This window comes from Dendrobates tinctorius, unplaced genomic scaffold, assembly GCF_039654945.1.
Source record: "Dendrobates tinctorius isolate UK_male_01 unplaced genomic scaffold, ASM3965494v1 ptg000016l, whole genome shotgun sequence".
Classification (NCBI taxonomy): domain Eukaryota; kingdom Metazoa; phylum Chordata; class Amphibia; order Anura; family Dendrobatidae; genus Dendrobates; species Dendrobates tinctorius.
Window position 1 is genome coordinate 28,791,229 of NW_027361684.1, and position 18,725 is coordinate 28,809,953.

Consider the following 18,725-nt stretch of genomic DNA (forward strand, 5'->3'; position numbering starts at 1 on the left):
AAACCTGTATAGAGTTTGTATGTTCTCCCCCATCTTTTTGGAGGTTTCCTCTCACAGTAATAGGGATTCATGGTTGTAACCGTAAATGGTGACAAAGTCTCTTAAGCGCTGCCTGGTGTAACATGTTGGCTCAAAAGAAAGAAATAATCAAGACTACTGCACCATCCCAACTCATCTGGCATCAACTATCCCATGATCAGATGGATATGTCCTATAGATACATTACAGTATATCCTCTGAGCTTTCCATACGTATAGGTTATGTAAAACTTGCTAAATGTATTTTGCCTCAACTTAAATGTTTTTGTTATAGCCATCAAACTGTAAATCGTTCAAGCTTCTAAACTTTCTGATGGTCATACAAAACTCATAACAATTTTTTTTCCCTATTTTGTCATCCTGAATGCTAAACTTTCAGTTGATTTCTTTGTCAGAATATTTTGTACAGTGCAGTGATGGCATTTTGCATCTATTAGGGGGAGGATTTCATAAAACAAGACCTCAGAGGAGTGCTGTTCCATGATTTGAGGGATAAATCCAAAACATCAACAATTTCATTTACTTAGTAGAGAAGAGTGTCTGCTTCTACTTGCATTATATTTAATAACGTAGAGTTTTCTCACCTTCCTTCCACCTGCTGCTGTAAGTCTTGAACTTTCTTGCATATATCTGCCGCAGTGGCACACGTCTTGGCAACCTTCATGAATAAAGCTGCAACTTTATCACTCCTCAAGAATCCAGCCGCCCTTCTCTTCAGGAGATGCAGGAGACATGCTTCTACCACACCTGATAAGCAAGAAAATTTTGGATTGGTCACACAGTTTTCTTTGTCAGTGAAATTAACTTAAAAGTGGTAGTGGGGCAAAAACAAGTTATCACCTATCCAACTTTTCTTTCATGCTGCAGAGGCAAAGTTGCCTTTACTTCCAGCATAAGAAAGCACACCGTTCTAACCGGCACATGAATCTGGCCTGAACTGTCAATCCTCAGGAGTACACTGCTCCCCAGCAAGAAGGAAGTCATGAGGCAGGGGAGAAGTGTGCTCCTGAAGGGTGACAATGGTAAAACCCCTTCAACTGTATACAGTGGGTATGGAAAGTATTAAAACCCCTTTAAATTTTTAAATTTTTCACTCTTTGTTTCATTGCAGCCATTTGGTAAATTCAAAAAAGTTCATTTTTTCTCATTAATGTACACTCTGCCCCCCCATCTTGACTGAGAAAAAAAACATAAATGTAGAAATTTTAGCAAAAATATTGAAAAAGATAAACTGAAATATCACATGGTCTTAAGTATTCAGACCCTTTTCTCAGACACTCATATTTAAGTCACATGCTGTCCATTTCCTTGTGATCCTCCTTGAGATGGTTCTACTCCTTCATTGGAGTCCAGCTGTGCTTAATTAAACTGATAGGAATTGATTGGTAAAGACACACACCTGTCTATATAAGACCTCACAGCTCACAGTGCATGTCAGACCAAATGAGAATCATGAGGTCAAAGGAACTGGCCAAGGAGCTCAGAGACAGAATTGTGGCAAGGCACAGATCTGGTCAAGGTTACAAAAGAATTTCTGCAGTACTCAAGGTTCCTAACAGCACAGTGGTCTCCATAATCCTTAAAAGTTTCGGACCACCAGAAGTCTTCCTAGATCTGTCCGTCCAGCCAAACTGAGCAATCATGGGAGAAGAGTCTTGGTGAGAGAGGTAAAGAAGAACCTCAATGTCACTGTGGCTGAGCTCCAGAGATGCAGTAGGGATATGGGAGAAAGTTCCACAAAGTCAACTATCACTGCAGCCCTCCACCAGTCGGGCCTTTATGGCAGAGTGGCCCAACAGAAGCCTCTCCTCAGTGCAAGACATATGAAAGCCCACATAGAGTTTGCTAAAAAGAAAAAAAAAAAAAAACAACTCAGACTTGGCCAAAGGTTCACCTTCCAACAAGACAATGACCCTAATCACACAGCTAAAATAACAAAGGAGTGGCTTCAGAACAACGCTGACCATTCTTGACTGGCCCAGCCAGATCTAAACCCAATTGAGCATCACTGGAGAGACCTGAAAATGGCTGTCCACCAGCGTTCATCAGCCAGCCTGAAGGAACTGGAGAGGATCTGCAAGGAAGAATAGCAGAAGATCCCCAAATCCAGGTGTGAAAAACTTGTTGCATCATTCCCAAAAAGACTCATGGCTGTACTAGCTCAAAAGGGTGCTTCTACTCAATAGTGAGCAAAGTGTCTGAATACTTATGACCATGTGATATTTCAGTTTTTCTTTTTTAATTTGCAAAAATTTCTACATTTCCGAGTTTTTTTTTAGTCAAGATGGGGTGCAGAGTGGACATTAATGTGAAAAAAATGAACTTTTTGGAATTTACCAAATGGCTGCAATGAAGCAAAGAATGAAAAATGTAAAGTGGTCTGAATACTTTCCTTACCCACTGTATATATGCAGGGGGACTGGAGCTCTGTTATATACTCTGAATATACCACGATTTTATAACCTGATTTTTTTTCTTCTAAATAATGTATTCCAAAAAATACGGAAAACAACATTTTTTATGGACATTGCAAAAAGACACAATTAACAAAAAAGATTATAAATAATATATGTCTATAACAATACAATGAAAATAGCTAATTTCTTCTATGGAGCTGTACAATGATTAAATACTATGACAATAAATGCCATCAGCCTAAAAAAATTATGGATGTATCAATTTTTTTTCTTGGACACTGGAAGCTGTCAAATTTGATGAGATTGGAATAACTCTGGTGAGACACCGACCACTCAACTCCCAATCAATTTTATGGCAGTTATGAAAACAGCGTAGCTCCACCGCCCTTAGCTTCTTCCACTGCGTCACCTATAGTGGTCGAAGCGCGGTTGGTGGCATTACCACCTCAACCATGAGAGGTTGAATATCTGAGAGGGGGGAATATCGCTTTAAAAGTTTTTGGGGAAAAAAAAATATGAAAGTGTTCTTTATTCATTTCCAAACAAGGAAGAATTTCTTTTCAAAGCAAATTGATGACAAATTCATTTCAATAAACCATTGCTTGGCTGCTTTTTTAATCAGCAAGTTTAAGATATACCGATGTCATATTTAACTTTCTGGCACATATATTGTATTTAGTTATCTGTATTGATTGTAGCTTACTGTGGTTGTGATTTAATACTGAACAGGATCTTTATTGCATTAATATTTCAACACTGGACATAAACTACATTACTTCTCTGCTAATGTCAAATGCTTTCTCATTAAACTGTGCTAACGTTAATGCTACCCTCATTATCCTGTTTGTGCAATTTTAGGGATTGTATTTATCTTTGGGGCCTAAATACATAACCCAAAAAGTAAAATCATGAACCCAAAAAGTGCAGCAACTCTAATATTATATGTTCAAAGGAATCTTCAGTGTATAGTCAAAATGTTCCCAAAATACTGTAAATATTTACAATAGTGTAAATTTTCAGTATTTTTGCTTTCAGATTAAAGAGGGATGCCATCATCAAAACATTAGTGCAAAAGGATCTAGTCAGAGTGTGGGCTAATAAACCACAACATCTAAATACTGGAGCAAAACAGCACGGTGTATGCAAGGCCTAGATAATGTATTGTATTCTTTTCTCTTTGTCTTCCAGGATACTCATTGCATATTGATGACATCATAGGGAACGATAAGCAATGCCAAGCCCTACTGTTGGCACCTGCAGCTGCTATATAGCCTGTTATGATAGGGTAGCAACTCACTCGGGACTAGAGATCCTGACCCCACAGTTACTAGTGGTTCCTGCATGAGCTGACATAGCGCTAACCACACACTAGACCATGGCAACTCGGACCTATGCAACATGAAAGACCGTCGAGTACTTCACGTTTCTCTTAAAGAAGCGGAGGGCAGAGTAAAGTGCAAATTACCTACAGAATGGAAAGTGTCCTGAAATAGAAAAAGATCCCAGAGTGAGTAAAACAAACCATGAAACACAAAATAAAGGATTAAGTACATACTGTTAGAGAATATTTTGCCTACGTCTTAAAAAGAAACAGAAGATTATTTCAGGATAAAGAACATAAACCACATAAAGTTAAACCCTAGCTGGTCTTTCACTGACTGTCTTAAACTGCACAGTATGACTGGACATCCAAATGAGACTATCACCAGCACGGGGAAAGTACATAAAGCTGCACCCGAAAGGCGATAGGGCAGATAAATGAGTAAATAAAAATACATGTTACCCTAAAAAGAATGAAACAAGGATAACAAAGACTAAACACCCAGAGAAAATGGTATATCTGCTCTGGCTCTTAAGACAGAGAAACCAATCACAAAGCACAGGTTCAAGGGTTTGAACTCAAAGGCCCCTAAAAGGTGAGAAATCACTGCTTTACTGACTTCACGGTGCCGTTACTTCTTATGACACTTGTCTTGCAGCAGATGTTTAGGATACCAGCAAGGTAGAAGTGTATGTGATAATGTCGTGGAGTAAAATGACATTAGAGTGGTGGTGACATCAGTATAGGCACAGTGCACATTCCCAATGGCTGACATGTCCTTATGGTGACTTGCAAGCAGGGGTAGTCCATGCTAAAGTGGTGGAGTGTCCTTTTTAAAGAAAGAGGAATGTAACATAATTGCTTTCATAATGTCTAAGCATTTAATTGGTAACACATTTTTTGCCGAGCTCTTTTTGGTACACGAAAATGACTGTTTCGTACCACTGGACAAATGTAATCTGTTGTTACATAGTTTCTGTTAGGAATCAGATTTCTGCCTCTCCTTTGCTGAAATCTAGCTCCTCACATTCTGCGGTCTCCTGCGCTTTTCCTGCTGCAGAGGAGATTGCCTTGCGGCAACTCTCTCCAGAGGCCTAAGTCCTTTGTTCCCTCATATGAGCATGCTCATGGGACGAACTCCCATTGGAGTTCGGGAGTCAGGTGCTCAGGTCCTGTGTCGAATCCCATTGGCTCTTCCTGGAGCCTTGGAGATTTCCGGAAGGTCCCGTTCGGTATAAAAAGCGCGCATGGCTGTTCCGCCATGCGCTAGTATATTCATACTTGCTGCTGTATGTTTGTTGATGGATGCTTGGACTGGTGAATGAATCATTTGAAACCCCCATTCCTCTGATACTACGTCTGTGTGAGTGTCTGAGTTCTGCCAGTAGCAGCGCTAGCACCAGCGCGCATTTGCTCCATCTATCTCAGCAGCTTAGCGTCTGCATTGCGCCAGCGTGAGTGGGGCGTTTTGCCAGGGGCGCAATTATCGCCGCACTGCCATTGCAGTCCTGCCGGGCGTTCGCAGTTGCGACGCCACGCACACTTGTCTTTACGGTAGGTCTAGACGTAGTCCTGCTGTCTAAGGCTACTACTGTGACCATAAATACCACGTGTGCATCGCTGAGTGTCTGTGACCTTAAACAGACTCAGCGTTTCTGTATTTGGTTTTGCTTGCAGGCTCTGTGATTGTAACAGAGCTTGCTTAGTGTAATTGGGTGCAGTTTAACCCTTTGCACACTGCCACCAGATTGCTCTGCTTTCACTTAGCTGCGGTTTTTCCAGCTTCCGCACAGTGGACCCAGAGTGGCGAAGGCACTTTTATTAGATTTTTATTTAGTGCCTTCCACCACTCCTAACATTATACTAGTGCCAGGGTTTGGCTAGTGATGGCAGATCAGCAGAAACTTATGCAGTGCATACGGCAGCTCGAGAACCGGTTATTCACCCTCAAGAAGGCTCTCACCGCTGCACAGGCTACGGATGCTGCTGTACAGGCTCTAACTGATGCGGTAGGCCGTATGTCCGTGTCCACCCTTGCACCGACAGTCACCCGCCTCCCGTTACCCGATAAGTTCTCCGGGGATGGCGCCTCCTGTAGGGGTTTCATCAGCCAGTGCTCAATCCACCTGGAGCTGCTGGCTGCGCAATTCCCCACAGAACGGGCCAAGGTGGCATTTGTTATCCCTACTGTTGGGCAAGGCTCTGGAATGGGCTACGCCTTTGTGGGAGCGCGGTGATCCCGAGATACGGACCACAGGGCACCTGTTAATGGCCATCAAGCAGGTCTTCCTCGGCCCACGCATGACACGTCTCTGCAGTTGCTCACACTGACTCAGGGGTCGTTCTCGGTTAGCCAGTATGCCATCCGTTTTCGGACACTGGCGTCCGAGCTGGAGTGGTCCGACAAAGCCCTTATCCCCGTTTTTTGGCGTGGGCTAGCAGAGCATGTCAAGGATGCTCTCTCAACTAGAGAGGTCCCCACCAGCCTGGAGGAGCTAATTTCTGTCTCCTCGCGTATCGACCTCCGTTTTTCGGAGCACGGTATGGAGCGGGCTCACTCCAAGCGGAGAGCTAGCTTGGCTCCCAAATTTTTTGAACCTCTTGAGATGCCTGAGCCAGAGGTTCCACCCCCAGAGCCCATGGAGGTGTCTCGCACCAGTTTTGATACAGGTCCGACCCGAGTCCTTTTGCGGTTGTTACCATGTGTGTGATGCTTCTCAAGAAGCCAGCTCCCCGCAATGCTCGGAATCTGAACCGGCCGTCGAGACCTTTGTCCCTCCTCACCTCAGGACTCAGGTTCTCACCTGGGCACACGCGTCCAATGTGCACAACCATCGGGGCTATATGCAAACCACAAAGCTATTGGCCGGTGCGTATTGGTGGCCGCACAGGGCTCGGGACATCAAAAGATTCATTCAGGCATGCACCTCATGTGCTCAGAATAGCCTTCCTAGGCAGAGGGTGGCGACGGCCGCCAACTCACGGCGACGCTCTGTTGCATCGGCCACTCCCGCCATTTCCCAGGTGTCTCTTCTGAAACCTGGTGACCTTGCCTCCACTGATGCCGTCCAGGTGTCCCGGTTTACCATCTCACCTACCAGGACACCAAGCTCGCCTTCGGACGAGTTTGTGCCCTATGCCACCTCACGGCACAGGTTGATGGTCCGGAAGGCTCAGGGAGGAGGGGGCCTTAGGAGGGTGGTAATGTTAGGAGTCAGATTTCTGCCTCTCCTTTGCTGAAATCTAGCTCCTCACATTCTGCGGTCTCCTGCACTTTTCCTGCTGCAGAGGAGATTGCAGAGGAGATTGCCCTGCGGCAACTCTATCCAGAGGCTAAGTCCTTTGTTCCCTCATCTGAGCATGCTCATGGGACGAACTCCCATTGGAGTTCGGGAGTCAGGTGCTCAGGTCCTGTGTCAAATCCCATTGGCTCTTCCTGGAGCCTTGGAGATTTCCGGAAGGTCCCGTTCGGTATAAATAGCGCGCATGGCTGATCCGCCATGCGCTAGTACATTATATTCATACTTGCTGCTGTATGTTTGTTGATGGATGCTTGGACTGGTGAATGAATCATTTGAAACCCCCATTCCTCTGATACTACGTCTGTGTGAGTGTTTGAGTTCTGCCAGTAGCAACGCTAGCGCCAGCGCGAATTTGCGCCATCTATCTCAGCAGCTTAGCGTCTGCATTGCGCCAGCGTGAGTGGGGCGTTTTGCCAGGGGCGCAATTATCGCCGCACTGCCATTGCAGTCCTGCCGGGCGTTCGCAGTTGCGACGCCACGCACACTTGTCTTTACGGTAGGTCTAGACGGAGTAGTCCTGCTGTCTAAGGCTACTCCTGTGACCATAAATACCACGTGTGCATCGCTGAGTGTCTGTGACCTTAAACAGACTCAGCGTTTCTGTATTTGGTTTTTGCTTGCAGGCTCTGTGATTGTAACAGAGCTTGCTTAGTGTAATTGGGTGCAGTTTAACCCTTTGCACACTGCCGCCAGATTTCTCTGCCTTCACTTAGCGGCGGTTTTTCCAGCTTCCGCATGGTGGACCCCGAGTGGCGAAGGCTCTTTAATTATATTTTTATTTAGTGCCTTCCGCCACTCCTAACAGTTTCTTTACGTAACTTCTTAACTTAAAACTAACGTTTTAAGGCTGTGTGCCCACGTAGCGATTTTTAAGCGTTTTTGCCGCGATTTTCGGCGCGAAAACGTTTAAAAATCGTGTACAGAACGCCCCCCATGCATTCCTATGGCATTCCGCACATGCTGTGCTAATGCTGCGCTTTTTTCCGCGGCGGAATCGCACCGCGGTAAAAATCGCAGCATGGTCATTCTTTTGTGCGGAATCGCAAAGAATTGCCGCGATTCCGCACCCATAGGAATGCATGAGAATCGCTTACTTCCCGCATGTGGCTATGCCCACCATGCGGGAAGTTAAGCGTCTCATGTGCGGTTGGTACCCACGGTGTGGAGGAGAGGAGACTGTCCTCCAGGCCCTGGGTACCATCCCCCTGTAAAAAAAAGAATAAAAAAATCGGGGTATATTTACCCTCCGGCGTCCCGCGATGCATTCCCGGCCTAAGCGTTCCCAGTAATGCCTTGCGGCACGGTCCTGTGATAACGTTGGTCTCGCGTTACTATAGCGATCTCGCGGGATCGCTATAGCAACGCGAGACTACGTCATCACAGGTCTCGCAAGGCATTACTGGAAACGCTAAGGCCCGGGAATGCAGTGCGGGACGCCGGAAGGTAAATATACACCGATTTTTTTATTTTTTTTAGCATTTTAACATTCTATCTTTTACTATTGAGGCCGCATAGGCGGCCTCAATAGTAAAAACCTGGTCACACTTGTCAAACACTATGTTTGACGAGTGTGACCAACCTGTCAATCACTTTCCAAGCGATGCTTCAAATCGCTTGGAAAGTGCTTGAATATCGCACGCGAAAATCGCGGCAAAATCGCGATCATAATCGCGGTGAAATTGCGCGGAAAAAAACGCGCAATTTCTGGGAAGGAGTCCGGTTTTTAGTGAGCATTTTAAAACGCTACGTGGGCACATAGCCTAAAGTAGATATGGATATGTGTCAAGAAAAAAGTAAGAATCTTGCCGGAATGCAGCTAGTCTGATCTGCCAGTCCTCAGGAGCTCACTGCTCCACGGCAAGGAGGAAGCCATCATGCAGAGAAGAAGTGCGTTCCTGAAGAAAGATGATCATAAAATACCTTTAACTCTATGTTGACAACATGTTTTTTTTTGTAACTTGTTACGAGCTAAGTTTTAGCAACAGGATAAGTGGTCATGGAAAAACAGACAGACTTAAAATAAACAGGCAAGATTCGGTTACTGTTAGGGACGGCGGAACGCACTAAATAATAAATAATAGTAAGTGCGTTCGCCGCCCAGGGTCCACCGTGCAGAAGGTGTTACGCTGCTGCTATGTAATGGCAGATGCTCAATATGGTGGTATAACGCACGTGGGTTGAACGTCACCCGGAGTGCACTGGGCGCACTCTGTTACTTCACAGAGGCGCCGAAGCGTTAAACACAAATGCCGAGCCTGTTGAACTCACAGTTCTCAGCGGATTGCACGTACAAGTATATGGTCACAGGACTCGGGCCCAAGACACAGGGTCAGCATCACTGTAGACCTACCATGCGTGCGGCGTCGCAACCGCGGATGCCAAGAAGTACTGCTGACTGCAGCGCGGCGACAGACACTGCCGCTGTGCGACAATGCCCAGTAGCAGGCACACTGTCGGATGCTAGTACTGTGGATGATATGCACTGTGGCCTGTAGCTTGCCACTGACTGGCACTGACTCTATCACTAGTTCCCTAGCCACACAGGTAATATCAGAGGGAGGGGAATCTTAATGAGTCATTTGCAAATCCATGCATCTGCCAACATTCACACAGGTAGCAACTAGCGTCTATACTAGCGCATGGCCGAGCGGCCATGCGAACCTTTTATATCCGGGACCTTCCAGAAGCTTCCAGATCCCAGTGATGGACCAATCAGATCTGGAGAAGGACCTGTGCATGTGACTCCCGATCTCCAATGGGAGATCGTCTCGTGAGCATGCTCATTGGAGCGACGGAAGGACTTAGCCTCTGGAGTGGCTTGCTGCTGAGCAGCCTGCATTACTATTGCTGGCCCAGAGGTGGCAGCAACAGCCAGACCCACAGAGCTGGTCAGAACAGAGCGTCGGGAACGACGGGGCTGCTGAGCAAGCTCCTCTGCGGTCAATGGAGAATGGGAGACCGCTGAATGCAAGGCACTGGATTCCTGCCGTGCAGCTGCAGGAACCCAACGCCTAAAAGTTACCATGAAGATTAATAGGTTTGCCTTAGTGCTGTATACATAAAATGAAAGTGTACGCATTCTTTACTTTGTCAAATCATTACCTTCACAAATATGATTTTTAGGTAGAAAAAAGTGAATTTTTTGTATTTTTAAAAATGGTAAATAAGGGAACAGAACTTCATGAAAACCTTTTGACGGTCATCATTTTAGTAATTTTATGTTGGCACAAATAATTTATACTACTTATAATAATGAGTCAGATATTGTAGTTGTTAGGCTCTATTAGTCAAATGGCACAAAACATTTGCATCATTTGGACTAGGTCCTACTCCGTTCCCATCTATATGGAGGTCGGTTGACACAAGGTGAGACTTAACACTAGGCATAGGACAACTTGTCATGGTGGGATGGTTTCACGCTTTTATGATCTACATAGTATTAACTAAGTACCCTATGTTATTTACATGTACTACTCCTATCTACTTACTATAGGGAATATGCTTATTTTGTTTTTACCTTGCGTTTTGTCTGTTAAATAGCCACAGTGTGAACGTACTCCTACACTTTGCACTTTTACCAACAAGTAAGACTTTGCCAAAATATGTTTAGCCGGATGATCAGCAACCCAGGTTCCAGCAATGTATCACTTACTGGGCTGCTTTGTGTAGTTTTGATAAAATCAGTTTTAATCAGCAGGAGATTATCACCAGAGGACTAGTAAAAGTGTTGTCTGCAATCCACAATATTCATGAGCTATAACTCTCCCCCATCCCACAGATTTGCAGCTGTCAATCAGTGGTGTGGGCGGGGCTATATAGTTATGAGAATAAGTGTTTGCCCCCTTCCTGATTTCCTATTCCTTTGCATGTTTGTCACACTTAAATGTTTCCGATCACCAAACAAATGTAAATATTAGAGAAAGATAACACAAGTAAACACAAATGCAATTTCTAAATGAACGTCTCTATTATTAAGGGAAGAAGAAATCCAAATCTACAGGGCCCTCCCTGTGTGAAAAAGTCCCCCCACTCCCTTAATTTACTGTGGGTACGGAAAGTATTCAGACCCCTTTAATTTGTTCACTCTTTTTTTCACTGCAGCCATTTGGTAAATTCAAAAAAGTTCATTTTTTTCTCATTAATGTCCACTCTGCACCCCATCTTGACTGAAAAAACCCCCAGAAATGAAGACATTTTTGCAAATTTATTAAAAAAGAAGAACTGAAATATTACATGGTCATAAGTATTCAGATCCTTTGCTCACACACTCATATTTAAGTCACATGCTGTCCATTTCCTTGTGATCCTCCTGGAGATGGTCCTACTTCTTCATTGGAGTCCAGCAGTGTTTGCACACACCTGTCTGCATAACACCTCACAGCTCACAGTGCATGTCAGACCAAATGAGTATCATGAGGTCAAAGAAGTGGCCAATGAGCTCAGAGACAGAATTGTGACAAGGCACACATCTGGCCAAGGTTACAAAAGAATTTCTGCACTACTCAAGGTTCTTACGAGCACAGTGGCCTCCATAATCATTAAAAAGAAGTTTGGGACCACCAGAAGTCTTCTTAGACCTGACCGTGCAGCCAAACTGAGCAATCGTGGGAGAAGAGCCTTGGTGAGAGAGGTAAAGAAGAACCCCAAGATCACTGTGGCTGAGCTCCAGAGATGCAGTAGGGACATGGGAGAAAGTTCCATGAAGTCAACTATCACTGCAGCCCTCCACCAGTTGGGCCTTTATGGCAGAGTGGCCCAACAGAAGCCTCTCCTCAGTGCAAGACATATGAAAGCCCGCATACAGTTTGCTATAAAACACATGAAGGACTCCCAGACTATGAGAAATAAGATTCTCTGGTCTGATGAGGCGAAGATAGAACCTTTTGGTGATAATTCTAAGCAGTATGTGTGGAGAAAACCAGGCACTGCTCATCACCTGCCCAATACAATCCCAACACTAAAACATGGTGGTGGCAGCATCATGCTGTGGGGGTGTTTTTTTAGCTGCAGGGGCAGGATGACTGGTTGCAATTGAAGGAACCATGAAGGAACCAGCTAAGTACAGAGATATCCTGGATGAAAACCTCTCCAGAGTGCTCTGGACCTAAGACTTGGCTGAAGGTTCACCTTCCAACAAGACAATGACCCTAAGCACACAGCTAAAATAACAAAGAAGTGGCTTCAGAACAACTCTGTGACCATTCTTGACTGGCCAGCCAGAACCCTGACCTAAACCCAATTGAGCATCTCTGGAGAGACCTGAAAATGGCTGTCCACCAACGTTCACCATCCAACCTGACGGAACTGGAGAGGATCTGCAAGGAAGAATCGCAGACGATCCCCAATCCAGGTGTGAAAAACTCGTTGCATCATTTCCAAGAAGACTCAGTACTAGCTCAAAAGGGTGCTTCTACGCAATTCTGAGCAAAGGGTCTGAATACTTATGACCATGTTATATTTCAGTTTTTCTTTTTTAATAAATTTGCAAAAATTTCTACATTTCTGTTTTACTCAGTCAAGATGGGGTTCAGAGTGTACATTAATGAGAAAAAAATGAACTTTTTTGAATTTACCAAGATGAAGAGCACTTGGGTTTTGCAGCAGGACAGTGATCTAAAACACCCCAGCAAGTCCATCTCTGAATGGCTTAAGAAAAACAAAATTATGACTTTCGAGTGGCCAAATCAAAGTCCTGACCTTTATCCGGTTGAGATGCTGTGATATTACCTTAAAAATGCGCTTCATTCTCGTAAACCCTCCAGTATGGCTGAATTACAACAATTCTGCAAAGCTGAGGGGGCCAAAATTTCTCCATATAGTTGTAAAAGACTCATTGCCAGTTATCACAAACACTTGATTGCGGTTATTAGGTATAAGGGGCAATCACTTTTTCACACAGGGTCCTGTAGGTTTTGATTTTTTTTCCTATAATAATAAAGAACTTCATTCACAAAATGCATTTTGTGTTTACTTGTGCTATCTTTGTCTAATATTTAAATTTGTTTGGTGATCTGAAACATTTAAGTGTCACAAACATGCAAAAGAATAGGAAATCAGGAAGGGGGCAAACACTTTTACACAAAACAGTATAGAGCTTCATCATTCAGAAAACTGGTAGATCTGCAGCAGATAAAAATGTGAACTGTAGCAAGCAGTCTAGCAAGTAACAAATCTCTGGAATCAGGGTCTTTGTTCCTACATTATGCTGCTTTCAGATGGGATAGCAAAAACCTTGTGATAGATTCCCTTTCATAATTTTTAATTTATAAAGGCCCACTAATTCCATCTAATATATAAAGCTCAAGTGTGTGTGTGTATGTATGTATGTGTGTGTATGTCCGGGATTGGCATCCGCACCGTTGCAGCTACAGCCACAAAATTTGGCACAGTCACACGTCTGGACCCCGAGAGTGTCCTAAGCTATGTTGTGAGGCGAAATTTTAACCCCGCGCGTTCCAATTCACTAAACAATTTTGCCCCTATCTACATAATGGGGGAAAAAGTGTGTGTATCAAGCCCCGCCTCTCATTATGATTTCATAATGGTTGCCATGGCGATGCTGATGTCATCATAGGTTGCAAGCCCCGCCGCTCATTATGATGTCATAATGGTTGACTATGGGATGGAGGATGTGTGATGGGTATATGGGCACTGGACTATGGGATGGAGGATATGTATGATGGGTATATGGGCACGGGACTATGGGATGGAGGATGTGTGATGGGTATATGGGCACTGGACTATGGGATGGAGGATATGTATGACGGGTATATGGGCATGGGACTATGGGATGGCGGATATGTATGATGGGTATATGGGCATGGGACTATGGGATGGAGGATATGTATGATGGGTATATGGGCATGGGACTATGGGATGGAGGATATGTATGATGGGTATATGGGCACGGGACTATGGGATGGAGGATGTGTGATGGGTATATGGGCACTGGACTATGGGATGGAGGATATGTATGACGGGTATATGGGCATGGGACTATGGGATGGCGGATATGTATGATGGGTATATGGGCATGGGACTATGGGATGGAGGATATGTATGATGGGTATATGGGCATGGGACTATGGGATGGAGGATATGTATGATGGGTATATGGGCATGGGACTATGAGATGAAGGATGTGTGATGGGTATATGGGCACTCGACTATGGCATGGCGAATATGTATGATGGGTATATGGGCATGGGACTATGGGATGGAGAATATGTATGATGGGTATATGGGCATGGGACTATGGGATGGAGGATGTGTGATGGGTATATGGGCACTCGACTATGGGATGGAGGATATGTATGATGGGTATATGGGCACGGGACTATAGGATGGAGGATTATTATAATTTGTTATAACTAACCACAGTTAGGTGGGCTTGGGCTTTGCAACAGTCATCTGTACAGATTCTTCCATGAGTAAATATTCTCTTACGAAGTCACTGAACGTTTGATTTTGGATCTGCATGCTAACGAAATCAATGAAGAAATTTTAAGAATATCCCAGAAGTAGAGATTATCTTTTAAGTCACTCAATTTGTAATGGAGTATTCATGTGGCATGGTTTCAGCACGTTCGCAACTGAACATCAATGGGAAGTGACGGCTGCTCGAGTTGTCAGGATACTGGTGGCACAGGGTTATTATGGGTGTCAAGTATTATTAAGACAAGCTTTACGTTTGGGACATAGATGATGCTATGATCATGGCAGCTTGAGAAAAGCAATAAGCAACCTCTGCACACACCATTTATTACAGCCAGGGGTTTTATCTACACCTTTGAAGCACTGAGCAAAATAATACTAAAGAGATTTTTTTTACTATGGTCTAAAATAATAAAATAAGTAATACTTTACCAATCTCTGGTGGCTCTCGTGATGATACTTTCCTGGTCCTCTGCTGGTCTCTGTTTACCGGGTTACATTAATAAATTGGCATGTTGACATATAACTACTGCTGAATTGGTAAGGTCACTGAAGTAATCAATGTGGCCAGTGATTGGCTGTAGTAGTCCCATGTTGTGGTTGAAACTGCATTGCTGGAGTCAGCAGAACAGAAATTGGCAGGACACATGGGAATCATTGATGTGGGGGGATCGGGGAATTAGTAAGGTAAGTGTTGCCTTTTTATTATATTAAACCATTGTAGCATGCTTGCAAGAATCTCATAGGGGTGAAGAACCCCTTTAAGAAAAGCTTTACTGATGTTGTCAAGAGATTTGAGAACAAGGAAGATCTATATCAAATACAATCACTGGAATCGTTTCGGATGTGTACAAGTGTACATGGAATTACAGTGCTTTAAAAATGGCCAAGGTAGGTAATTAAAAATAGCAAAACAATCATTACTTACCTGTTGTAGACACATTGCACCAGCAACGCTGGTAGACAGGGCTGCAACACTGACATCCAGAATATAACATGTGACCTCAGCATGACCGCTGTGGCCAATGATTTCCTGCAGCAGCCATGTATTGCACCAACCTAATAACATTGTACTGTACTATTCCAAATTATAGCACATGGCCGCCATCAGGGAATTACTGCCTTTACTGACTGTGAAGACAAAGCATTGGATCTTAAATAACCAGACATCTATTTTTAGCAAGCCAAGAAGAATAGACTGCTATCTATATGCTGACTTTTGAATTTATTCGTTACTTTCTGGTTAGTCAAGAAAACAGACTTTTGCTTGTGTAAGGCTAGTTTCACACTTGCTTTTTTTTGCAGCGCGTTTTTCCCGCAAAAAAACGCATTAAAAAAACGCATACAAATGCATACAAACGCTGCGTTTTTTTCCAGCATTTTAATGCGCATGCAGGAAAAAAACGCAGCGTTTTTGCGCGTTTGTATGCGTTTTTTGTGCGTTTGCGTTTTTTTACAGATTTTGGAAAAACCCCACAAAAAAGAAAATACAACCATTCAACAACACACAAGACCAATGGGACTTCATTGTGGGTGTGGTATGTTAATATATATAGACCTTGTCTACAGTATTCTTCACATTTGCTTGATTCTTCTCGTGACCATGGATCTGCGCTGGAAGAGTTTTCACTTCAACTTGGATTTGGACATCGCGATGGCTCAGGCGTATGCAGTTGCTTGCCATGAACAAAGGAAGAGAGAGAGGCAGCGAAGACGGCGGCGTATGTGGATACATCCGATTGTTGAACTCCGGGAGAGCCGTGGGGCATACCACACCCTCTACAGCGAGCTACGTGCAAACCCGGAGAAATTTAATGATTATATCCGGATGTCCCACGAAAGTTTCATGGATTTGCTTGCTCGTGTCCAACAATCCATCCGGAGACAGGACACACAGCTCCGTCGTGCGATTCCTCCTGAGGAACGGCTACTGGTGACATTACGGTATGTTTTAAAAACAAAGGGGTGTGGTCTGATGTTTTTTTATGGAAATTTAGTATTCAAAACCTTGGGTAATTAGTTTTCGTGAATGTACTAATATCTTATTTTATAGTTTTTAAAAATAATATACATAAATATTAATTTTACTTCTTTGTCTGTTCACAGATTCCTGGCGACTGGAGAAACCCTATCCTCACTACACTTCCAGTACCGTATTGGAATCTCTACCTTGTCTGGAATTGTTGCTGACACCTGCCGGGCTCTCTGGAATGTTCTTTGCCCAGAATTTATGCCCCTGCCCACCGCTGAAAAGTGGATGGAAATTGCTGACAAATTCTGGACAGTATGCAATTTTCCCAACTGTTTGGGAGCTGTTGATGGGAAACACATACGGATCATCAAACCCCAAAGAACGGGATCTGAGTACTATAATTACAAAAAGTACTTTTCAATAGTACTCATTGCAATTGCGGATGCCGGATGTATGTTTGTAGCAGTGGACATTGGAGCATTTGGCCGTGGTAATGACTCGCAGGCTTTTAAAAACTCAGACATGGGCCGGAGGTTGTATGGCAACCAATTTAATTTCCCTATGCCACGGCCTCTTCCTCACACCGAAGCTCCGCCACTGCCCTTTGTAATGGTTGGCGATGAGGCTTTTCAAATGTGCGGAAACTTACTGAAACCCTACTCCAGCCGGGACTTGGACCACACCAAAAAAATATTTAATTACAGGCTGACCAGGGCCAGAAGAACTGTCGAGTGTGCTTTTGGGATTCTTGTTTCCAGATGGCGAATTCTGGGCACGGCCATTAATCTTAAACTTGAAACAGTCGATGAGGTGGTGAAGGCCTGTGTGGTTCTACATAACTTTGTGATGGCTAAAGAGCACCCGACCTTTGAACTGGACGATGATGCTCCTAACCCATTGCCTGAATTCACTCAGCACACTCTCAGGTCATCCGTTGAAGTTGGCCAAATGAGGGACAAATTTGCGGCCTACTTTATTTCTGATGTAGGACGGGTGCACTGGCAAGATGAAATGGTGTAATGTTGTTGTTTATGGTAATAAAAATCCTTATTTGATACCATTACTGAGTGCACTATATTTTTTAAACTCCAATTAATTAAAAAACTTCCCATGTATAACTGAATTTTTTTATGTTCACACACCTGGGCAGTTAAATACACATATGAGTTAAAATTCAGCATTGCTAGTCTGCGTGAAATATATTGGAATGAGCAAAGCTGCAGGCCATGAATCATGAAACAATTTTTTTTTCAATCGAAAATTGTGCAACTAGTTTAAAACAAAGTATGTGATTTTCTCAAAACACAACCCTCAAAACCCAACCCCAATGAAAGTCCATGGGGAATACAAGTAAGTTACACTAGGCCTTGGAATGACTATACTAGGCCGTGGTATTTCAAATATGAGTATATTAGGCCTTGTGCCTACTAGTATATTCATATGTGAAATACCACGGCCTAGTATAGTCATAACAAGGCCACAAGGCCTACTCGATTTTGGCAAACTAGTGTCTTGTTTCACAAAACTTGACAAGTTTCAACAGTTTGGTAAAACTAGAGTTATTACACTAGGCCTTGTAATGACTATACTAGGCCGTGGTATTTCAAATATGAGTATAGTAGGCCTTGGGGCTAGTAGTATAGTAATATGTGAAATACCACGGCCTAGTATAGTCATACCAAGGCCTACTGTAATAACTCGATTTTTAACAACTAGCATCTTGTTTCACAAAAAACAAACTGGTGAAACTAGAAAGAAACTTATTTTTTAGACAAGTTTCAACAGTTTGTTTTTCATGAAACCAGATTCTATTTGGTAAAAATAGAGTTATTACACTAGGCCTTGTAATGACTATACTAGGCCGTGGTATTTCAAATATGAGTATAGTAGGCCTTGGGGCTAGTAGTATAGTAATATGTGAAATACCACGGCCTAGTATAGTCATACCAAGGCCTACTGTAATAACTCGATTTTTAACAACTAGCATCTTGTTTCACAAAAAACAAACTGGTGAAACTAGAAAGAAACTTATTTTTTAGACAAGTTTCAACAGTTTGTTTTTCATGAAACCAGATTCTATTTGGTAAAAATAGAGTTATTACACTAGGCCTTGGAATGACTATACTAGGCCGTGGTATTTCACATATGACTATACTAGCCCTTGGGTTTGTTTTTAACATGTATTTACCCATCAGTGTGTGTGAGCGGCGCAAACAACATTAATGAAACTTATTAATGGTG

At 43.5% G+C, this 18,725-nt stretch overlaps 1 protein-coding gene across 2 annotated transcripts in view; it reads right to left on the reverse strand.

Moving 5' to 3' along the window:
• Positions 1–18,725, reverse strand: part of SGSM2 (small G protein signaling modulator 2) — a 507,471-nt gene that overhangs the window by 214,060 nt on the left and 274,686 nt on the right. For both annotated transcript variants that reach the window (XM_073565606.1, XM_073565605.1), the window contains exon 3: positions 623–785. In XM_073565606.1, the coding sequence (XP_073421707.1) occupies positions 623–785 (163 nt within the window). The remainder of the gene's footprint in view (positions 1–622; positions 786–18,725) is intronic.